The sequence below is a fragment of the Takifugu rubripes genome, chromosome 19 (assembly GCF_901000725.2).
Source record: "Takifugu rubripes chromosome 19, fTakRub1.2, whole genome shotgun sequence".
Classification (NCBI taxonomy): Eukaryota; Metazoa; Chordata; class Actinopteri; order Tetraodontiformes; family Tetraodontidae; genus Takifugu; species Takifugu rubripes.
In genome coordinates this window covers 5,995,359-6,020,468 of record NC_042303.1, presented here as the reverse complement: position 1 = coordinate 6,020,468, position 25,110 = coordinate 5,995,359, and the positions used below count along the sequence as shown (strand labels likewise).

Here is a 25,110-nt window from a genome sequence, read left to right as displayed (position 1 = left end):
CCCAGTGTGGATAGCTGCAGCTGATTGATGGCCTTGCTTTGTGGTTTCGGTGGCATGGGGTGTTAAGGCCACTGGAATTGATTAAGACATTAGCATAACAGAAGGTCACACTTTTGTTTCAAGTATATCCTCTCAGGATACCCTACTCTCCAGTCCACCTCTTTAAGCATTTTTAAAGTGGCATTGCCTATTGTTAGATATCTACTTTCATTGTGTAGTGGATTACTACTCTTGTGGAAGGGTGGGGTTACAGATGAAGGCTTAAAGTAACCAGTGAAACGCCACATGTAGGGCTGGGCCTCAGTCAGGGAGGGAAGTAGGGGTGGCTATATAAAAACTGACAGAATACAACTGGTGCTTTATCAACTCTGTCCCGCTCTGGGTACTAGGAAACATTAAAGGCTCATCTAGCATTTACCCTCTATCCAGCCTTTTTTCACACGACCTTCCTACATGCTCAGAATGAGGATGGCAGCATCATCTGCACAGAGGACATATGGGTCCTGCAAAGTTCTGGCATTGCTTCTGGCACTCATGGCCTCACTCTTAAGTGGTGAGTACTTAAAAAAATAGATTGCATGGCATCCAGAGGGAGACGGAGGAGGAGGGAGGGCCAAGAGGAGGGCTGCATGGGTAGGAGAATGAAAGGTTGTAGTTTTGAACCCAGGTTTTAACCCTACAAACATTTCAGTTACTGGAATGCTAACACACTACCTTGTTATCTTCTGAGAGCATGCTCAAGGATGTCCAAAAGTAAATGTTTGCGAAAGCATTAGGTGATGTCTTGTTTTCAGCATTCTGGCCGAAAAATGATACTTTGAAGGGTACAACAGCAAACAAAGGACCATTTCAGAGAGCAAATATTGTGGCCTGTTACAGTTTTCCTCTGCATTGCTATGTTAAAGAAGATGATCAGTGCTGCCCTTTTATGGGCTCAACTTCAATTTTAGGCTGTAAGATGTTTTCTGTTTTTTTTAAATGCCTTTGAGGACTTCGCAAAATGTGCCTTTATATTTAGCGCTGTAATGTGAGGCCAGTTGGAGTGTGCGTGAGACGTGGGTGTGGAGACAGGTCGTTAATGAGCATGTCAAGGTTGGCTGTGAGAATATAGAGAGAATTTAGCAAGTCTTGGGCAGAGGAGGACTGAACTTTGTGTAAAGATAACATGCAGCTCCCATAAATGCACCCTTCAAAAAAGAAAATATTTTATTCGAACTTATTTATTTGAACACAACATTCCTTGCCTTGTCCATCTTAAGTTGAAAGCAGTGAAGGGTTATGTCTCAATAAAAAAATTTAGCGACTGTAGAGCAGTGGTAATACAGGAGAATAATACCTTGAAAACCTGAACTGAGGTCACAGGAACAGGAAAAAACAAAGAGTTGAGCTCAATGACAGACGTTATCGCAGAACATCTAATTTGTGGGGAAAAACCCTTCAAAACATCCACACGAACACTAGGAAGCCTCAGTATCAATGTAAATATGTAGATCATTGTTTCTATGGCACCATTTGAGGTAATATATTGGCCAAAAGGTCAGCGATATTCATGAAGGAATACAAGCAATTCCAATTACCCTGAGATATTTAGTATCAGCGACACATTTTACACCCTCAATCATTTGCAATTGGGTTTTACAAATGAAAAGTGATTTAACTTATCGGGTTTTTTTCAGACACTTGCAACAGCTGTTGATGCACTGGATGCAAAATATGAAACCATTAGGTTACCATCTAAGTTGTGTGCAGGGAAAGGGGAATGAAATCAGATAACAGATGTTTGCACAACAGTTACAGGTTGTTGGGGCTCAGACACTGGGCGGGTAGTGTGCTAATCTTCTTTGTGTGCGTGCGTGAGAACGCGTGAAGTCTGAACAAGAGAGCGTACTCATGGGTCTGACAATCCAAATAACATCTTCTGTTACTCCATCCCAGAGAATTAAAGGCCTATTATGGACATTTCCCCCTATACGTTACCATCTGTGCAATGACAGGTACATGGTGAGAATGATGTAGTGCCTCTCAAAGTCTTCCAGGATACAATCAGTGCTTCACTGTTGATTGTATCTGCCTCGTGCTGGATCTCATAACAGGCTTCCTGCAAAATCTAAGCCAGACAGACTTATTCAATGTTACTACAGAAGGCACTGGAACTTGAGTAGCCAGGCAAATGTGCGTATGTGCTCTATCTCTGAATTGGAAACAGATGTCCCATGTTTCCCAGTTGCCATGACCAGAAACTGGCAGCAGACATTCAATACAGTAAGTAATTTCTTCAGCTCCAGGGGTGTTGATGATACATCTTGGCAGAAGTGTTCCTGCCAGGCCTGATTCAGACACATAAGACCTAGCTGCTTTTCTGCCAAGGGAAAAGAATGGGTTTGGTTAATCGCTGTGACATATCAGGAGGGGCAGGAGGGAAGATTGACCGAGACAGGTCAGTCTGTTGTCTCAAAGAGAGTCAGGTTGCACAGCATGGGGACTCTGGCTCCAGTGTCACATTCCTCAACACGTTCTAAAATCTCACATTCACATCTTTAAAAGTGTCCAAGATAATAAATCCTGAATCATTGTCGAATAAAAATCAAAACAGTGTTTATATTACTAAAACATTATTGGTACTACTGAAACAGAAAAGCAAAAAAAGCAAAAAACCTGGTGAGAGTACTACATTGCAATATTTTGCATCATACACTAATAAACAGCATGGTGATCTATTTTGTTGGGATATAATCAAAAAATGACATTATAATGTGAGAAGCAAAATTGACATTCTGGTCAACAAAAAGGATTGCATTCCTTTGTCTCATGTTTGAAATTCATGCTCGAGCGAGCATGGGGTGGAGGGCTGTGGAAGAGGTTCTGGATCAGATTTCTACCCTACTGACGCCAAATGGATGTCCCCTTTTAGTCCTTTTTTAAATGCCGAAACCCAATCGTGTTTAAAACTGATAGCTCATATTCAAATGACTTAAACATAAAACTTTGTTATCAGGCCAACTGGCAGTGAAGGAACAAAGGACAACAGGTTTGTAAACCAACCGCAGGACTACAAATGATTAATTTCAATGATCCCGACAAGTCCTGTGTGTGGGATGAAGCAGGAAGGGTCCACAAACCCCATAGGAAACATAATAACCTCCCTGTGCACATCACACAGCAAATGGTAGAATGGCGGAGTTAAATGATCTGCGATGAGGTTGTTGAGTATTGTTACATTGCAGAATTTGAGTCATGGTTTTCCTTGGAAATAACAAAGGGAATTCTTAACAGCCCAGGATCTCAAAAATGTGATATTTATGTGATATTTATGTTATGTATATATTTATGATATTTTATTTTTGTCCATTTGGGTGACAATGAATAGGTACATATTGTACCTATACTTGATACACATGTCAAGATTGAAATCATATGCACCAATGTAAGTTTATGTAAATATATATCAAGAAATGTGAATTCTTAGTCTTGTGCTTGTAAATCTATATCATAAAGGGGATTTGTAAGTTTAATATTCAGCTCTTTGCCAGCTAAACCTATTTGAAGATACTGAGCTGACATTTTTGAAGATTTGTTTCCCCTCACTGTATCAGTGCAAAACTAAGATGTAGAAAATTCACAGCGAAGCAAAGGAAGGAACCTCTTCATCAAGAGGCCTGAGCTGAGAACTGAGTCCATATCTCACCTGGATGAGATGATGGGGAACATCCTGATAAAATGAACTCTGTGTAAATGGAAGAGGACATGCAGAGAGCTAGAAGGCAAAGGAACTGAAGCTGCAGCCATGTCCTCTTCCAGAGCCGGCCACATTCCTTCTCCCAGAATACCAAGGAAAGGGGAGTGAGGGGGTCATTTGGAGCAATGTGGTTTTTCAAGTTGGAAATTCAGTCCAAATCAGGGTCTTTTTAAGGCAAAGAGTCAAGGCTAATTAGGTTTGCCAGGCACAGTACGTGCACTGACTGCAACATCCCTAATCGATACCTTGGCTTCTTTTTTTATTATGTATATAATAACTGAAATTAATGAAATATAAGTCTGTTGTGGGTATTAATCAGTTAGTGGGAGATTAATTTAATGTGAAATTTTCTAATGTACAGAACATCCAGTGAATGTTCCCTGAATAGTTTTTCTAAGAAAATTCAACTGATGAAAATAAGTGATGACACGATATTTATGAGAAAATCTAACTCAAATCAAAACAACTTATTTATTTTGAGCCTCATCTTTTCTGATACATAAATAAACCACCCACAGATAAAAGAAACAAAGGTAGGTCCTTGCTACTGGCTGTGGATCAGCCAGACTTTTGCAACAATACATTTACTAAGAATTATTACATATGTTAACAATAAATAGATTTTAGTCTTTTTTTTTTTTAAATCAAAATTTAGAGCTCTATTACATTCACTCAAACCATTACTACTTACTGGTCTAACGATGACATATCATTTATTTCGATAGATTAAATTGCTAATGTTCTCAAAGGTAAACGGGAGACAACGAGGATCATCGATGGCAATAAATCCCATCCGCACTCTGACTCCAAATAGCAAAATTTGAGAACCTCCACAAGAGACTTCTATGTGGAAGTCTTTGTTGTAGAACTAATGTGGTTAATTTAAAACAGGTCATTCAAAGGTCACTCAACAGGCTGAAATCATGGTGGGTTTATTTCCCCCAGTTATATACTGACAGGCAACTGCCGTGAACACATGTTAACACTGCAAGAAGACTTCTGAGGAAATTATGGCCCCACCTGCCAGCAGGGCAAACAGCAGTGTTACTCTTTATTTATGGCACCTCTTTGTCACAATAATTTATCAGAGGAAGCAAGCGAACAACTGTCACAATAGCATCAGTGTGTGAATAAATGTGTCCCAAGTGTGAAAAACCCAATACCCTGCATGCCGTCCTGTAATCAGTTCTGTTTGATCCCCTCTTCAGCTTCTACTCAACCCATCAACAAGAGAGCCCCTGCCATGGCAGCCTGATCCTGCTCAAGGTTTCTTCCTGTTAAAAGGAGGGTTTCTTGCAGTTTTTGTGCATTGGGCTGTGTTTTATTTATTTGGCTAGAGACAATCTTGATGGTAATGGAACCACCATATGACCTGAACTGAATTGAAATGGATTGAACAATTAAGGTAATAGAGGAGAAAACAGTTACCTTTATTTTATTGAAATTTTAATAAATAAAATGATATTCAAACTGGATTAAATGCTGTGATTGAACTCTGCAGTTGAGTTCCTGCCCAAACAGCGCAATCACATTTTCCCCATTGCATTCCTGTTCTAATTTTAATTCAGTGGGTAGACAGATGTTCTTTTCCCAGAGAGAATTATTTTATAGACTAAGCAACAGCAGGTTAGGTTTGTTAAAAAACAAACACACTGAAAGGAAATCATCTAGCTTCGATGTCTCGCAGTGACTCTGATTTGGGGTCAGAGCTGCGTTTTTCATCTTTGAGATTTTTTTTTCCCCATTGCATTATAAAATTATTGAACTGTGGCAGACTCTTGCTTGAACTTTAAACAATATTGCAGATCTTTCACATCCTAAATCGGTCTCTCGACATGTATATTATACACTAAAACAACTTCAAAGGCACCAGTCAAATCGTCCCAATGCTGAACAGCATTCTGTGGGTTCATAACAATATCAGTGGGAAACCACAACAGTTCAATGCTCGTGCCTCCTCCCTGCATCCGAGTAAAAAGTATGTGTGATTGTTTATGTGTATGTGTGTCTGAGAGACATGTCATTTACAATTTGTCTTTTACTTAGACATAAAGATGTATGGTCCTGTCTTAAAATGAGCACCTCATATGTTCAGTTTGTCCACAGATCCTGTGAGCTGTTGCTATTTCAGAGTGGAAGCCTTTTTTAATAGAACCCAAAGTCTAATGGGTTGCAGGTTTCACTCTTGGTGTTGTTTTTCAGGTTTCAATGTACGTATGAGTAGAGATTGTATTATATATTTTAGAAAAAAAGGGATTTCAAAGAATGTTTTTAAACTATGACACGTAGTACTTGTTTTACAGCAGGCGTCAAGGCACAAGAAGAAGAAGTTGCCACAACAATAATGCCACCTGACGTTCCAGAGGCAAATGTACGAGGAGACATGATTCCTCAGACACCAAAAGATCATGGTAAAAAGCATTGACTTGTGTAATATCATCCATGGGGGGGGGCAATCTATCAATAAATAATTTCAATGACCTTTGCAGAGCATGAAGATCCACAAGTCTTGGTTTTTCCTACTGTAGCATCTCTTGAACTGACAAAACAGACCACAATGACCACTCCCAAAGAGGCAGGAGACCACAACAACAATACAGCTCCAGAAAAAGTGGTTGAATTCATTGGAGAAGTGCAAACAAATCTGGCAAAAATCTCGGAACTAGAGACGCCGGCGCCGCTGCCTCCCAGAGGTGATGGTCCAGCCAACAGACCACAGGTATGATAATGATGCCCTATATGATCACATGTGTGTTATAACATGACAACCCAAATCTCAGTTCTTTTAATAAATGCGTTTTCAATCACATCCTATTCTTCACAATGTCGGACCCAATTCTTTTCCACCAAAAAGGGCGCAGTAATTATGGTTTTTGAAGGCACAAAAAATGCATGTCTAATTATTGCAAATGTTGATTTGATTAAGCTCAACAGGACACGGTGGAAGAGATGTACAGTATGGGAAGATGCTTCTGCCAATGGCCATTCTTTTTTTTTTCCAATGATCTGATACATTTCAACTCCCAAGCTAGTATAGGAAATAGAAATGAATGAAGGAAATTTGCTTCCAGTCATTTTATTGAATTTATTTTAGGCCATTAAATTCTATTTCTTTTGATAGGTGGTAACACAAGATGATGTTATTTGTGTCAGCCAAGAAGCGGTTCAGAACAGAAACGCTGTCAGTCTAAAGCTCAAGAGTTCTTCTACCTGTGTAAGTTCAAAAAGCACCTATTTATTATTCTATCTTATGGAAATTAATTCACTGGATAACTCTATGATCACCTGAGAGTCTCAAGTCACCTGCAATAAAAGTGTGTATATTTGAATCAAATGGTCTTATGTTTGCACAACTACCAGTGAGTTTTTCACATTCAGGTCTTAGGAGGCGAATGAGGTCTTTGAGGTGACTGTTGCCTGTGGGACGGGTCATGGACACAGCGGGTGGGCTCACTGCTGCTATTGAACATTTAACGTGCAGTCCTGAAGCGATGTGAATAACGCAAATAACAGCTTTCAGGCTAGCTTTGAGGCTTTCAGAAAGTGCAACAGGCTCATCTAAAGTCATTGAAAGCAATTTTATGCATTATTCAAGACTGAATCAAAGCAAAACCAACCTTTTTGAAACCAAAACTCAGCTTGGAAAAGCCATAGCTTGATCCAAACCACTGACAAATACTGTCAACACATCAACATCTCATGTCATTTATCACTGAAACCATGAAATTTGTGTCATCCTGAAAATGTAAATGTTCATTAATATTAACTTGTAATTTTCTGTTTACCTGTAACACAAATTGGTCACTAACTATTAAACCAACAACACTCAAGCAGGTGGGAAGTATCATAACAGCCAGTTGAAGTAATGCTGTGTCTCCATCCAGTCATGCAGCAGTTTTGCATGCATTTAAATAAATGCTAATAAATCAGTTTCTGACATGATTTTGAAGAACCAATAATAGTCACCATCTCATTTTTGGGGTGGCTGTAGGAAAACACCAGAGTGAAACTTCAGAGTGTTCTGCAGGACCTATGCAGTGAAGACTGTAAACTAGAGATCTTCCAGGAGGACAGATCTGATGAACTCATTGTTTCTGGAAATTATGTTGAAGGTGAGCAAAAAATAGGCTTGGTTGACAGCATTTCTGTCCAAAAGCTGTCTATTTGTAACTTAAGTCTAAACTCAAGGTGGTCTGTCATTAGAAAAATACAGAAAATTTAAAAAAAAATGAAAAAAACCCCATCAGCAATTAAATTTTTGCCTTCCATTCTGTTATTTCCAGCTGATGTTTCGGGGATGACCAAAAAGTTCAACAATAACAACATCAAAGATAAGGTACCGTACCACTTCTAAAATACATTTTTCTTTTAATGTATGGCATATTAAATGTTTATTAAACTGTACATTTATATTAGAAAAAGAAAGTAAAGGAAACTTGATACTATTAACCAAATTAGCCTCATATTCTGGTCAGCAAATGCCATTTGTCAATATTAACATCTAAAAGTAGCAAAATGTTGGTGAGCTCATGATGATCTGAGGCAGACAAAATAAATTTGAGGAAAGAAAAACAGGTTTGAAACTACTGCAAAAGCCTCCTATCTGCTGCACACTGACAGGTTGTGTGACATGCAAACAGCCCCTAAACGTCTTTCTTTCCTTGTAACTGAGACACAATCTCAGGCTTTTGGGTGTGCCTGTGGAGCCTGTCAGTGAACGTCATTGGTTTAAAATTCCTTCCTTACTGGAAAACATGTGTGTAATCAGGAATTTAGGAGAGTTTTCCCTTTCATTACACACTCTCATGTACAAACTGCACTTTTTTTGGCTCAGAAAAACAAAGTTTCACATCTATTTTGAGCAAACAAATACCATGGGTGGAGTTGTTTTTCTCTTCTAAAGTTGATTCACAACAAGCGGAAGTAACTACATAATTAATATTTTCATCCCATCAATGTTTTTAGTCTGAATTAAATCCAGTCCCTATGGTTTAAGTGCAATTTATTTAGCTGATGTTGATGTTTTTAATGTTTTAATTCCCATTAGACTGGGGTGGAGAATGCTGTTAGTCGTTGGAGACAAAAGTCCAAGTTGGTGCTCGCTTCCTTGCTGTTGACTGGCCTGTTGCTGGCTTCATTTCTGGTAGCTGGATACTACCTCAAAACACACCGCAAGAACTCCAAAGGTGTCAGACTGGTGAGAAAAGAGCAAGTCATATTTTGTACTTGCCTTTGCATAATAAAACAGTTAAGCCATATGTGTCCAAAGTGTGGTGCCAGCCCCTATCACAGCCACAACACAGGTTAGTTCTAATGCTGACTGCACCTTCTGTCTTACAATGGTTTATTTTTGGCCTCCCAGTACCAAAAGAATAAAAGAGAGAGACCCTCCTGGTTGGCTGGGTACAGGAGGACAAGAAGAAGAGATAAGGCAGGGGGAGGACAGAAAGAGTAGAGGAAGAGAAACATATACATCATAAAGGGAAATACAGCAATTATAATAAAGATGATTTATGGTCTGCCAGGGAAGAGAAGCCAGCACAGGATAAATGTGATCTTTCTTTTGAATTCCTGTCAGAACTTTTGGATCAGCTGAAGCCTTCTCAAAGAATTATCCAGACATCTTCATTACAATGAACATTCCAGCCTAAAAACAGCAAATTCATGGACTAGCTTTTCAGCATCATTTTAGCATAATAGCAATGTTATGCAAAAAGGATGGATCTTAAACAAAGGTAAGTACAAGACTCCTCATAGACAAACTACACCAGGAAGGCTATGAACTCAGAAACTTCACATTTGCGAACATCCCCCTTATATACTGAAAGAGGTGTTTTTTAAAAACTGTCCCACTTGCCAGTCTGAGTCACAAATGCAACATATGACCAGCCTTTTATAGAAGGCTAATTTATTAATTTTATTATAAAAATAGCATGGTAATGGAAAAATAATGAAATATGTGTTTATTTATATTAATTGGTTGCTTTGTTGTTCGCTATGAAAATTAAAAATAAATAAATCAGTGTATTTGTTTGCAATACTTGATAATAATATACATGTATACATTATAATATAATAATACTACATGTATTATTTGAATGTTTAAAATAATGTCTGCAGGCCTTTCTCCAAAAAAGGATGGACACCCCCTGATTTAAGTTATCACAATCCTATATGAATGTTGATAGCCCAGATACTGTACTCCAAATAAATTCCGCCTCATTCATTTAGACATTGAGCTATTTTGACACATTGGTTCAGCACCTCGATCTTGCTTCAATCACACTGTAAATGGGCTGCCTGTCATGGGCTTAAGATAATTTTGCTCCATTTAGCAGTCTGAGAACATTCAGTTTACTTTTCTTTCTATGGATTTGAGGTCCAATGTAAAATAATCCTACAGCCATTTCTCAAGTGAGGCCCTGCTTAAATCACCTTAGTAACTCAAAGCAGCACTTCCTCCTTTTACCCTTTTCTACTGCAGCCCCTCCACAGGGGATGCAGTGTTTCTGCCGTCTCGAATTCATTCAAAGACATATTTAAGTGTTTGCATATGTGGTTACACCCATGAGAAGGATTGTATGGCAAAGATCACTAAAAACGCGATCGCAGGAACCAAGGATTACCATAAGACTGTGTCTGTCTTGTGTCTGTAAGACAGAATTTTAATACTGAAACAAGAAACAAGCAAGTACCAAGTTTAACACCTACCAGTAAAACGTTCTCTTGCACCCTTTTGAGTCTACACAAAGCTGAAACTCATAAACCTCTCAAAGAAAGTATGTATGTGTCTGCAACATGTACCGGTATATTTAAACAGTTGTTGGTGTGCTATCATAAATCAGTATCACACACTGATGTTTTTCGTTGATGTTTTATTTGTAGGCCAAATCGTTCCAGGTGGATGAGGAAAACCAGGCCAACACATTGGTATCGGTGGCTCCCCTTCCCCAGGAACCCCTTGACAAACCCACCGTCAACAGACAGTCTCCGCCAGAAAACGGGACCGACCCCAGCTCCACGACTAACGGTCACTCCGACAATGTGACCCCTGTGGCTGACACTGAGATGTGAATCATATTTTCAACTCCTCTACTGTGATACATCCACAGAGGACCCAGTCCATGCAAGCACCTCTGTCGCAGCAGAGATCGCCTTTACTTGCCTTTACAAAAAAAAAGGTGTTTACACGGTCTTGAATATCCCGATTATGCTTATTTTATGCTAGAGGATCCCATTTTCTTATGGAGTTCTCCAGGAAGCCTAGAGTATCCTGGATTCTGAAATCAGAACATGATGTTTACATACACAAACACAAAAATGGGATACCCAAAAGTCCAAACAAAACTGGGATACTCAAGTCCATGTAGATGCACTGAATGACATTAACATTGAAGCGCATGATGATATGACCATAACAGCAATGCCCGTAATGTGAAAAGGTGAGGATACTTAGCAAGAGGACCCTTCTCAGTAGTGACCTAGCCTAGGACTTATTAGCTGCCTTGACTTGAGCTTTGTTGAGTATTATTATAGATTTACAAAAGAATGCCAAATGTGTGCTGTTGATCCCAAATAAGGTGAACAGTTTCTATAAGTTGTGATGTAGACATGAGCAGATATAAAGACAGATTTGTGCAGTTTTGAGTACCCTCTAAGTGATTGATTTTTTTTGTTTGTTTTGTTTTTCCTTAACCTGAAATTCTAGGTTTAAGGTTTAAAACAGGCCAAGCATTCAGCCAAATGTAGAATTCATTCAAGCTACCAGACCACCCACTCAATAACAGTCTTCTTTAAAATGACAGAACTCATCCTGAAGATTGAGACATTGTTATATAGCTTTGCATATTTTGACATAAAATAGTGCCAGTTTGCCTCAATAATTTTGATTGCTGATGCTGAACACGGAAGTTAGGGTAGGTTGTAAAGTACTTGAGAGTATTGTCTACATTTGTATTTGTGTGGTGTTGTTTTTGAAACAATAACTTTTTTAGGATTTGCTGAAATCACATAATGCAATGACAGCTGTGAACAACTTGAAGCAGGTTCTATTTACAAGTGGCTGCAAGTGTAAATGTGGTGGTTATCCTTTTGAGATGTCTTAAGCATAATTGTATTGTGCTAGTTGGTTCATGCCCATTAGCATTTACAGCATTCGTCTTGTTTGTCTTGCGGATGTCCTACAATTAACCATAAAATATTTTCCTATTCTCTTAATTGAAATACACTTCTTTAACACTAAAACCTGTAAATCTTCACAGATTAAAGACTGAATTGGCAGAAAATGAAGAAACTGACAAATTTACAAATTTGCAAAAACCCGAGTTGACAACAAATGTTTGCGATACAGATTAACTGTGACTGGAACAAAAACTACCGAGCCAAGCATTTTCTTATCAACATCAAACACTTCACAACAATCTGGGGACTTGTAATTGGTCAACTACTTGACTTGTACTGGCATACGTGTAAAAAAAATACTGTTTCCCTAATTGAACCAGCAGTTGGTAGTTTATCACTAATCACATCTGTTATCTAAAGGTAATTTGCTTTTGCCCAGAAAAACACAGCATCATTTTGACAGATCTATACTTGAAAAAACAAAAAAAACAAGAAATAACTGCCCAAGTACATGCCAGTGAAACCACTAAGCCTATAATTTGTAAAGCGTGCCACATGGATGTTATAAAGTCTCTGAAGTAAATAGTAATCTGATGATGAAATGTTTGGAGGATCTCAGAAGTAGTGATTTCAGGAAAAATAACCATCCTTTATTAGTCTCACTAAAGAGAAATCACTGGTACACACAAAATGCATGCTTTTAAAGGAGTGAGGGTGAGTAAAATGTCGTCAACAGTTGCTTGGAGTACCTCAGTTCAGAATCTCACTAGCAGGTACGCTGAATATGTCCTGGCATGTCTCCTGCTACTAGCTCACCTTCCTGTTTTTGTCCCCAACTGGGACTGAAACTGTAAAATACTCCGACTCCCAGCCCAGTTCCAGACTCAGCTTCCACCACCCTCAGATAATGCTGCCTGGTCCTATTTTTGCTTTTGCTGTAGGCCTATGGGGAAACTAATTTCAGCAGTTGACATGTAAATGGTTTGAAGGTACATTTATACTTGACTTTGTTGTATTTTTGTTGCTTGCTATAGGAACCACATCTTCTTCCTCAAAACTATGTAGATTACTTCATTTGAATTTACTGATCTGTCTTCACGTGAATTGCTGCTCAACTTCAATTTGAGGTACGCAGATGGCTGCTCTTTGGAGTCTAAGTAAACCAAATGGTTGTTTTAAGTCTCGTCATTTCAACAGTTTTTTTTCTTATCAGCCCTAGCACCAGTTGCCATTCATCATAACAACCACTAGATGTCACTGCTGCCCATTGAAGTGCTCCTACTGGTAACGAGGAAAAAAAAGCTATGAGTTTAAATTTCCTCTACTGTTATTTTTAACGTTATAAGCTATTGCGTGGTCAGAAAGTGTCTGTTTTACGGTCTTCATTGACTCTAAACTCCATATTTTAGAATGAAATGGCAATGTTTGATTTTAAATTACCTCTTTCATTTAAATTAATTAATTAAATTAGTGGCACTATTCCTGCTGTGACCTTTTTATTTTGTATTTCTATAGCCTGTGGGCTGGAGAGTAGCACTAGATATAGCCAGTATAAAACTGAGTATATGTGCAAAGGTCAGCCTGGTGTTTGATAATAGCTGGATCATTTTGATAGAGGAATCAAGGGTGCTGGAATGTGGGTACTGTGGGTGTTGGTGTACCCCCCTGTTAAATGAGATAACGCTTTTTGTCACACAGCCTGTACCAAATTTAAACTGTAAATTTAAATTGTAGTAGCTTTTCAATTATACTCTGCATCGGTGGCAGTTGCTACTGTTTTAAAGAAGGTTCCATTGCAACATAAAAATGTCCATTTACTTATATGTAAATTCTGTCCACTGGTGCTTTTAATGAAATGACCCTGTCATACCATCGAGGCATCTTTTCCAGGGATTTGAACAATCTTTTATTGTATAATTTTTTTATCGTAAGGAAATAAGGGCTTTGCTAAATTCAGGTTGACATGCCATGGTATGAATGAAATAACAAATAACAAAAAAAAACTGTATTAAACATGGAGCTATATTAAACAAGGAAATGAGAACTATGTTTAACTGAAGGTGGGAAATATGAATGTTTTATTTAAAAAATTTTATAATGGAAATGGGATTAATTTTCAAACTCTTTGCAATAAATTGAATTGAAATTGTTCTTATAAGATCTGTAAAGGGACTGAACCGGCCTGAACTCGAGAATGCACGGCTGTCTGTGTATGTTTCCAAATTGCAATGAAGGAGGGATTCAGCCTTTTGACAGATCCTCAAAACATCATAGAGAGGCCCAGCTTCCAGGCTTGCCCTTTGTGGCATTGACTCCCACAGATGCTTGAGTGTCCATGACAGTGGCAGAGTAAGATTTTCATCAGATATTGGCAACAAACGAGACTCAAAAAACGGTTTCAACTTGGTCGAAGAGGCCTCTGGGGTCATCCCTTGGAAAACAACCAGCGGACTTCATTCTAAACATTCTAAACAACAGAAACTGAATTTGTGCTGATTTCTGTGTAGTATAGGACACTGTGAGTCTCTCCAGTTAAAATAACTGGTTAAAGAAGGCTTAACAATTGCATTCCTTCCTGCTCATAAACTGCTTGTCAATATCACCCAGAACCTTATGGAATTCAACCTTAATAGTCTGATGAGGATTCCTGTATCTCTGAAATGGATTCCTCCATCAAATGCCTGGTAATAACAGGTTGCAGTGGTAAAGACCAGGCTCAAAATATTTATAATAAACTCAATAAACGCCTATTTACACAACACCAAAAATTTTAGAAATGTTTATAGCACAAACCTTACATTAAATGATCTACAACCATAATGTCCGAAGATGTGTTTTTAATGACATATGAAGATATTGCCATATCAAGAATCAGGGACATGCTGTTTGCCGACGATGCAGCAGTGGTAGCACACTCCCAAGAGCACCTGCAAACCCTCATGGACCATTTCTCCCAAGCCTGCCAGGACTTTAGCCTGGTCATCAGCCTGAACAAAACCAAGACGATGGGACAGGGCACTGAAAATCCCCCGTCTATCACTATCAACAACTACACATTGGAAGCCGTAAACACCTTCACCTACCTCGGGTCCACCATCACTGACAATCTGTCCCTTGATGTTGAGCTCAGTAGACGCATTGGAAAAGCTGCCTCAACTTTCAGGAAGCTGACAGAGAGGGTATGGGACAATGGAAAGCTCACTACACATACAAAGGTGCAGGTGTACAGAGCCTGTGTCATTAGTACACTCCTCTATGGTAGCGAAACCTGGACCCTATATTCCCACCAAGAACGGAGGCTAAACAGTTTTTACCTTCGCTGCCTTAGGCGTATACTGGGCGTTACCTGGAAAGACATGGTCACCCACACGGCAATCTTAGAGAGAGCACAGCTTCCAAGCATGTACTCTCTACTGAGGCAAAGACGTCTACGTTGGCTGGGCCATGTCTGCCGGATGGATGATGGTCATATTCCAAAGGACATCCTGTTTGCTGAACTGTCGTCTGGTAAGAGACAGAAAGGACGCCCCCAGTTACGCTATAAGGATGTCTGCAAGCAAGACCTCAAGAGCTTCAACATCAGCCTTGACAACTGGGAAGTCACTGCCCAGGACCGCCTCAAGTGGCAGAAGGCGCTCCGCACCGGGCTGCTCAATTATGAAAACACTCTGGCAAAACACCACGAAACAAAGAGGATAAAGAGAAAGCAACAACAGGTCTCCTCCTCACCATTTCCATCCTCGGGTGTGGCCCACACTTGCGACATCTGCGGCCGTGTCTGCGCCTCACGCATTGGCCTTCTCAGCCACAGAAGAGTGTGTTAAAACCTAACTCCCAGGCACAAGAAATCTATGGTCTTCCGAGACTGCGATGCCGATGAATGAAGATATTGCCATATCAAGAATGTACTCAAAGCACCACAAACAAAATGAAAACAATTAAACACTCACACACACACAAAGTAAATTAAATATTACAGGATTGATATCAATCGATCTAATCTTTTATTACATTTTAATAGAGGTTATTCACGGGTGAAAAGACATCAAAACAGGTGATGTAATCACACTACTTTTTTCCGTAAGGAATGGTGATGTGGAGCACTGAGTCATTCCTGTTAGCATAAATTGCACTAGCAGCTTTAAGAGGACCAAACTGTAGAAATTATAAATCACAGAAGGTACAGTTTTTAAAGTTAGATTATAACTTACGTTGCTTGAGGGGTCAGCCCCTAATTTACAACTAATTTAAAAAAAAAAAACACATCAGCAGTAAGAAAAATGGTATTGCAATTTAACATCACAAATATGGTATTTGTGATTTACAAATTGTAATATTCTACAAATTAAAATATTTTTGTCCTATTAAAATCACACATTAAGCACAGTAATTAATTTTATGAGGATATACTATAACCGCTCACATCATTAACATTTTTTTGTTTTCAATCCATCACAAGTGCAAGTAGTATTTAAAACCAGATGTATAAGATTACTTTATGAAGAGAAGTACAAAAGAGTGAAAACAATTATTTGAGATAAATAAAATAATTAAAATACAGATATACGCGACTACATGCAACAGCAAACAAAACGGATAAAATCAATTACTGATATTTAAAAAGACATCATCCATACGAGCTCTGTCTGTTTTTTGTTTGTTTTGGGGTTTTTTTTCGTCTCAATGGTTCAGGACCATTGAACTAAAAGTCACAGTAGAACCTGTCGTCAAATGCGATGACGCGCTGTCGGCATGACTTCCGGTAGTTGCGTTAAAATGAATTAGTTTACGGTAAAACGTCATTTAGGACCATGTGACCTCACCGATGTTTGTAAACATGCGTCATCCACATGTGATTCAGGCGATTAGAAAAGACTCTCGAGTAGCCCGTCCAACCAGCGGCTGGGGGAGTGTCTGGGGGCGGGTTTCTCGTGTTGCGCTATGGAAAATCGTTAAGGGGATCCACTGTGATGAACGTGTTTTCTGAGATTGATTATAGCAATAATAAGACTGAAACTGGAAACTGGTCAGCACATCCATTCACTAAGTAACGGTTGCTGTGCGACACCAGGAAACAGACGAGTTCCTTTCGACATAGAAGGCAACGAGGCTTGTAATAAACACGTAAGTTGTTTATGTTATTATAGGGCGACAGCGACACATTGTTGCGTAGAGAGTACGGCTGTGAGATGTACTGCCAGTCGAGTCCTTGCTATTTTGCCAATGAAAAGCATAAACTAGATGTTTCCTAAAAAAAATCTAGAGGAAAAACAAACATAAAAGTTTTCAATAGGGACAAAAATAAAAGTCCGGAAATTGATGAAACTGGCTTTAAACACTTTTGAAATTGAAATCACGAGTGTTTCACCAGCGACACGACAACAGGTAAATTAAACTGCGTCAGAGAGCAGGACCGACAAGCCTCGTGAAATCCAGAGGGAATTTCCGCTGCGATACGCGAACATGCTGCGACAGTCTAGTTGTGTTCGCCTGGATTACAACTTGTCTCCGATTTTGTGTTCAAATTGCGGTGTACACAACGCTTGTGAATCGGCGCGGATGGCGTGTGAAGGAAGAGCTCGGAATAGGATGCTGCGCAAGAGATAAATCGTGCGTAATCCTGTTGTGGAACGGAACAATATCACTCTGATGATATTGGCACGGTTATTTTCCCCAAGTAGTGGCTTCGCCGTTTTAATTGTTATCAACGTAAACAACAGCTTGCATTAGTTAAAGCCGGATAAAGATACTTGAACATATTGATTGGAATGATCCGTCTGTTGTATGTCTAATAGGAAAATTGTAACATTCAAGTAGTTAACACGAAGTTGTTGTTTATCTTCAAAGAATCAACGCCATAAATGTTTGCTGCGTCACAGTTGCGAGTGTAATATGGCTTTTCAGTGCGCACTTGATGAAAACCTCTCTTGCCAAAACATGGGGGGTGCTATTGAGCAGCATTTGCCGACCTAATTCATCTGGTGTGGAGAGCTGTTGACGTACAGGTATTCCTTAATTTCCCATTCATTCATTCGTTTGACTGTATTTCTCAGGTTGTTTATTTTTCCATATCAGCAGTGAGCGAGTTGTAGTTTTGTTTGCCCCAAAGGTTTTGTTGATGAAACCCAGAGGATGCCTTCCTGTACGAGACCTTGTAAAGTACACTTGCCAGGACCCAATACAAGACATGGCTGCGCTGTTGCTGTTACAAGCCTTGGTGCCTGCCTCCGGTCCTTGTGCCAGTAAAGGAAGGTGTGGCTCCTCTTACCTGCCACAGCGTTGTGAGATAAAACACTCTCTCACCTCTCAAAGCCTCTAAGGTGAAAATGAGACACACACACTTATCTCCACTGAATAGATTTGTCGGGTCATTGGCTGAATCTGAGGTGAATCTCAGAGAAGGGAGAAGTAACAAAATCTTAATGAAGCATATGCTATGGAGACTTGACTCCCAAGAGAATGTTATGATGGTCGTAAGGATGAAGACGATAAGACAAAGTAGTCACTTTTATTATATAGATATAAAATACTGAATAATAAGACAATAACAGAACGTGTCATGCTTTATCCAGTCCATTGGATAAAGTGGCCAATTTGATCACTCGTACAAAACAATGACCTCGATAGGTATTTTACCAGTCTTTTGGGGTAAGGTGTTTTGCCATTGAATAAATAAATAAATGTGATACGCTCGACTGTTGTTGTGCAGATGTTGAGCGGTGCCTCATGTTTGCATGTAGTATGAGCGTGTTCAGTGCTCACATTCGGGCTGGATGCTGCTCTGCTGAGGAGAGGGTGAATCTACTGACAGATGTGTTTCCAGCAGGGAGCCAGTAGTCACCTGTAGCCCACATAGAAACTTCATAAAAAAATAGGATGAAACAAAACACACAATGGGAGTGACACCGCCAAGAGATGACGGTGCTAAATTTGAAATGGACTCACTACTGGCCTCAGTATTATGCTTTAATACAGTGTTCTTTAGTAGCTGAACATCCAGTGCACTGCTATACTTTTCCTTACTACTGCTACTATAACAACAACCACAATAATAATAGTGTATAGGGTTGTGTCATTGACATCTACTGATGTGGATATATGAATTTATCTTTCCAAGTATTTTATAAGTTAATTTGCACTGTTTTTGTTTAAGCATGAGTACTAGAGTAAGGCTGAGATACTAACTAATAGATGGCATCGGTGATTGTCTAAGGTTGATGCAGACAGTGGTGGGGCTATTACTGCACTGAAAGTGTAATTACCATGTAAAAGAAAAGTCAATTGCAGCTATTTTAGTTTAAGCTCTTTCCTTTTATCCATTGTGTTCAAATGTACTTAATGCAATTCGTTTTTTTTTAAATAATTTATTTTGCGGTAAACCTCATCTGCCTCGGGATCCACCATGTCAATGTATGTACAAGCACATATGCTAAACAGATTATTCCAGATGCTGTGGGCTATCCTGCAACATTCCTTGGGTGCACAGATGTTGAGTAGTGCCTAAAAACACATTAGCTCGATGAGTTTGCACCTCTCACTCCTGATAAATTAGGACCTGTAATCTGTAAGAGGATTAACCACCTACCACACATGCACAGAAGGCCAAACACACAGCATACAGCACACAGCACCTACAGGCTCCCAGTGTTCATTTCACCTTCTCAAATATAAACCAGGCCAGTTCTTCTTACTCTGCGTGGGTTCTTCAGAATTTGATGCTCAGTCATGCATGTGTCTATTCCCTGAGTTTTAATTTCCATCTTGAATAAAATGGTCGCGTCATTAGTTACTGAATGGCAAGAACGGCATGTGTGGTAAAGGAGCTAAAAGAGGAGGAGACGCTAGTCAAAACAAAGAGCTTCTTCACAAATAGCAGCGTTACATTGAGGAGTCAGAACAGACAAACAGACAAATGAAAGCAGCCTTGATAAAGAATTGTGTGCCTGAACTGTTCTCTAAGCTGACTCAGTATTTATCCAAATAATAGGAGTGCTGGCTGACACTGAGGATATTTGAGTCTTTTTTCAGGGTCAAAGTACATGTTAGATAAACAGTGATGGCTCTCCTATCTGGGCACATTTCATATTCAATAACAGAAATATAACTAATTGGCACATCTGTGGTTTATGGATTTTTGGAGCAGGATAAAGGTGTAGCGGTCTGGGAAATCATTCTTTATTAAGAAGATTTTGTCATGTAGATTTCATTAGAAATCTCATCGCTTTTCATAATCAACAGAACAATGTTACAGATATTGATAAGAAAGTGCGTGAATAATGTGATAAGTCATTTGGCTTTTTACATTTATATCCCGAGATATCGACGGATATGAACGACAGTGATAATCGAATGGTAGTATCCATGCTGCACGCTAGGTGGCTCCCTTGAGACGTAAAAGTAAAGAAAAGCAGACGCTTTTTAACTAGAGGCACTGAGATGCTGTCTCATTGTGGAGACTGGCTTATAGTCATAGTTCTTAATGTTGCGGGGCTCACTAAAACAGTATTTTGATGTTTAGAAAATATCTATTATTATAATTGTGATGTGCTTTTTTGTGTATACATTAAATAAAAGTTGTATGTTTTACATCATAACATATTTACATCATGTTGTATATGCCACCTGACATTTGCCTAAAAAAAGGAATCAAACCTTTTGGTGTACTCTTTGTCGGACTTGTTTTAAACTCTACTGGTTGGATGAACCACCAAATAAACTACAGGAACAGTGTTGTTTATATACCATATTGTGTGAGATTATACCTGACATTATATTGATTTATGTCATTACTGAAATAGTGTTGCACATTTGTGATTACCTGAACCATGTTTTTGTACTAAGATCTATAAAGAACATCTACCTCACAGCATTTGAAAGACGTTTATATGTGGTTATATTCCTTGACAGACAGAAACATTTTTTGCTTTTATTAACATTGATTCATTTTCAATTTGAGAAAATGACCAGAGGAGAGCTGACTGGAGGGGATTTGGGTTTTTCGGAAGCATCCTCCCCAGGAAACTGATTTCCTATGGTGTTTTAGAGTATTGAATCTCATCTAGCACCATTTGAAATCGGTGTTCTTGAGTAGGAAAAGATTTCTGTATTCCTTCGCCCTCAAGTGAGACTGTAGAATCATCTATGCCAGACCTTAATCACTTCTATTCATGATATATGAGCGTAATTCACTGATTATTACTTCAGAAATACATTTCCAGAACTCTCCTACAATCCATAAAGATGTTGGTTAATTCCTTTTTTTTTTAGAGCTGAATCACCCTCTTACCAGGGCTGACCGTTTTCCTCTGGTGTTTAGAGTTTCCTGCATTTCTAGCACCATTTGAAATCGGTTACAATGTGGAGGGAATGTCATCCCCTTAAACCTCCAGCAGATGGCGAATTGAAGCTGTGAAGCCATTCAAGTTGTGTGAAATGAACACTGATCTGCTAAACGGCCAACAACAGCCTTATAAGCTTATGTTCATATATTATGGTGTCTGTTTTGTCAAAAAAGACAATTTGTCAACGAATTAAAGTGAGAAAATCCTTAAAAAATTGAAAATGCACTGAGGGATTCATTTGTTTACCGAGGCTATCACAACATTATACAAAAACTTTACATGTGAAAATACTGTACATTAAGAAGATAAATTCCCTTAATTTGACTAATAGGAAAAATAAACTTAATCACAATATTCAGTAAATTATATTTTTCACAATTCAATCAATCAATCAATCAATCAATCTTTTTTTATATAGTGTCTGTTACAATCAAAATTGTTTCTAGGTACTTTACAGAATCCCAGGGCCTGACCCCCAACAAGCAACAGTGGCAAGGAAAAACTCCCCTTTAACAGGAAGAAACCTTGAGCAGGACCAGGCTCATACAGGGGGACCCTCCTGCTGATGGCCGGCTGGGTAGAGAGGGAGGAGAAGTGGAAGGACAGGTAAAAGAGCGAGTCTAAGTGGGTTCTCTCAACATAAAGTCTGTCATAACCTCAGCAGATGTTGTAGGATAAGTTGAAGTTATTGATTACTGGATACGAAAATGAAAGATTCACAAAGCGATTCTGACAGTATGGTTTTCGCGCCTAACATCTGTTGCTGGTCTAGATGCTGAGGCATCACTGGGAATGATTAATGCTTTGTTTGTTTTAGGCAGAAAGATCTTTATTCACCAATTTCATCAAAACTACTTTGGGGTGAGGCATTTAGTTTTAATGGTAAGGATGTGGAGTGCATTATATCAACGTGAGTGATGTGTATAAAGATAGAATTACAAATCTGTGTTTGCTTCAGTGTTATTCCACTATGATATTCCGTAGAAAGGTCGACAGCGGATGTTTGACAAAAACAAGATGGAAGAACTTTTTCCCTGCCGTGCCCTGATGCATGAAGACTTATTGTGGGATTGTCCTGATGCTATGACAGCCAGCTGTCAAAAAAAATCCAGTAGTGAGTTGCTGGTTCCGATTTAAAACTTCCTGAAGTTAACTGTTTCTCGTTGATTGTTTAGATTTTCTATGTGAAGAGAAATCAGCTCACAGATACTCCCAGTTAACAACGCAGTAGGTACTTACTAATGCCTGTGAAAACACATGCATTATAGTGTGTCGAAGTACAAATTTGAGTTTATACACTAAAAACACATTATTCTATGCCAACAAGTTATAGAATTAACACTTAACTGCAATGATGAAATGTTCAAATTTGGGGCTTGCAGTATTTTTGTGCTACGTAATTCCAATAATCAGAATATTGGATTTGATTACAGGTAAGGCTGATTAACATTTCTACCTTTATTTTTTGAACACTTTTTGTTTTCTGTGTTTCAAATGAAAAAAACGCTACTGTGCAGCATTAATGTTACTGACATCGATGTGCTGCCTGAGCTGTTCTCAAACTAGCACTGATTGGTAGAGCAGATTTTCAACATCAGGAATGTGAATGAGGAAAACATGGCAACCAATGAAGAGAGCTGAGACAGGTAGGTGGTTCACAGGTTTATGACAAACAAGATACCACAACAGGAACAAAACAGAAACTAAACAAATGCAGCAACACTAGAACAATGGATCCCAGCTGCTAGGGTTAAAGTACCTATGCAGAGATGAGTGAGGATGATTTGGTTGGTTGCAGGTTGTGGCTGAAGTGGATAGATATAGAGCGTGCAGAATGAAGGTTTAAACTCTCGTAGTATCCTTAACAGGATTTTACCTAAAATGCTCCATTGATTGGGTGCTGCTGTTTAAGTGTAGGTATTTGGAACCAGCATGTGGGGGCTATATTATTGACGTCTAGGTTCATAGTGGAGACAGCCTGCTCAAGGAGACTTCCTGCACAATTCAATTCAACTTTATTTGTATAGTGTCCTTTACAAAAACAATTGTATCTAGGTGCTTTACAGAAACCCAGGGCCTGTCCCCCAATAATCAACAGTGGCGAGGAAAAACGTCCCTTTAAGGGGAAGAAACCTTGAGCAGGGCCAGGCTCCTATGGGAGGACCCTACTGCTGATGTCTGGCTGGGCAGAGGAGGAGAAAAAGGGGGAGGACAGATATTCTGTTGTAAAGCATACGGTTCTCATAAATTTATGACTAAATGAACAATTACAACAAAACTGATGGGTATGTATGTATGTATGTGCGTGCGTGCGTGCGTGCGTGCGTGCGTGTATAAAATCTCTCCCTCGCCCTACTGGGCGGTGCCTCCTTCCTTCAGACTCGGGTCCTCTACCAGAGGCCTGGGAGTCTGAGGATCTTAGCTGTTCCGAAGACTGCGCTCTTCTGGACAGAGATCTCTGATGTGGTTCCTGGTATCTGTTGGAGCCAACTACTCAGCTTGTGTGTTACTGCCCCTAGTGTCCCAATTACTACTTGGACCACTGTTGCTTTCATGCCCCACATTCTCTCCATCCCCTCCATATATATACATATATATCCTTCTTCAGCCCACCTGTGACCTTTCTTTCTGGCCTTGTGTCGGATCTGTTCTTGTCACGGGTGAAAATCCAGTTCCATCAAAATGCTCTTGATCCTGTTGTGCTCTCTGGACTTCCTGTAAAAGGGCATTGAACCGATGATAGACATTCATTGCTGCATCCTCTTTCCTTGCACGAACAGGAACGGGCAGTTTTAGGTTCAGCTTAAAGCCTCATGAGTCAACATTCATATTTTAATTGTGATGTTTTGAGGTCAGATAGAGGGTTGGTTTGAGCTGCTGCAGCTTTGGCTACACTACTGCTGTTGATTAACCTAACCTGTTTGGTTATGATGCTGTGGGAAACCGGAGCCCCCCCCCCCCCCCCATGCAGCTAAGAGCATACCCGTACTAACTCAACGCAGAGAGGCCTGTTGTAACTGGGGATCAAACGACCTTGCTGTGAGACTAACTTCGCCACTGTGCTCCCACAGTTAATTTGAACGTTGTCTTTTGAGGCTAATATTTCCAGGGTTTTCAGACAGTGATGAGTCAAGATGGGTGTGGTGCTGCAATATAAAAACAAGGGTTAGAAGAGGAGGTGGAAGAAATCCCTCTGCTGCGGAAAAATCACTGCAATGGTGATGACACAAAACATACTGACATGTTTTAACTTTTTTGTTTTTCCAATTGATGTTATACTCTTCTTACTGGCCTTTATCCACTTTACCAGAGCTATGCTCAGTTTGACTTGAATGGCTCATCACTGCCATCAGCATGATCCAGTTCCATTTAATCTTTATTTATAAAGTGCCTGTTACAATCACTTTTTCTCAAAAATCAAGAGTCAGACCCCCAAAGCAAAAATCAGTGGCAAGTAAACACTCCCTTTTAAAGGAAACTCAATTGGGGGCTGAAAATCATTTATATATTTTCTTAGATATTATATATTTTCTTAAATATAGTTGGTATATATAAGCAATAATAAGACCTCTGAAATTAGTAGTTAACATTCAGCATTCTGAAAATAGGTTTAAATATATGAGAAGGGGTGGACAGTAAAAGGCATTTGAGACATGATGTAATTAAAGTTAGGGAGGACACGGGAGGAGAAGGAGGGAATGAAGACAAAGTATGGAAAGGAAAAGGGGACCTAAAAAAAAAAAATGAAAAAAGACATTTACATGCAGATACTGTAGACCCTAACAATTCCAACCCCATACAGAGAATGATTGAAGGCTTTTAAAGTCAAAGTGGGTTGAGTTATGTTGCATCTTTGATGTTAAAAAGGATTGAGAAATCTACATAAATGGCATAATTTTACACATAGAACCG

General features: G+C 39.2%; 1 protein-coding gene and 1 long non-coding RNA gene across 4 annotated transcripts; both read left to right on the top strand.

Annotated features, from left to right (window-relative positions):
* Nucleotides 1-335: 335 nt before the first annotated feature.
* LOC101065923 (hematopoietic progenitor cell antigen CD34) lies at nucleotides 336-14,006 on the top strand. Of its 3 annotated transcripts, none has more exons than XM_029827404.1 (8): nucleotides 336-553; nucleotides 6,043-6,147; nucleotides 6,226-6,455; nucleotides 6,858-6,950; nucleotides 7,728-7,848; nucleotides 8,020-8,072; nucleotides 8,784-8,933; nucleotides 10,622-14,006. In XM_029827404.1, the coding sequence occupies exons 1-8, from the start codon at nucleotides 454-456 to the stop codon at nucleotides 10,808-10,810; spliced, it is 1,041 nt and encodes a 346-aa protein (XP_029683264.1). In that variant the 5' UTR covers nucleotides 336-453; the 3' UTR covers nucleotides 10,811-14,006. The 3 variants fall into 3 exon arrangements, with proteins under 3 accessions (XP_029683264.1, XP_011611959.1, XP_011611958.1); XM_011613657.2 differs by having other exon boundaries at nucleotides 6,040-6,147; nucleotides 6,265-6,455; XM_011613656.2 differs by having other exon boundaries at nucleotides 6,040-6,147.
* Nucleotides 14,007-21,748: 7,742 nt separating this feature from the next.
* On the top strand, nucleotides 21,749-24,942 carry LOC115247033 (uncharacterized). Its single transcript, XR_003886128.1, has 2 exons — nucleotides 21,749-21,804; nucleotides 22,016-24,942. It is a non-coding gene; the product is annotated as an uncharacterized lncRNA (long non-coding RNA).
* Nucleotides 24,943-25,110: the final 168 nt, after the last annotated feature.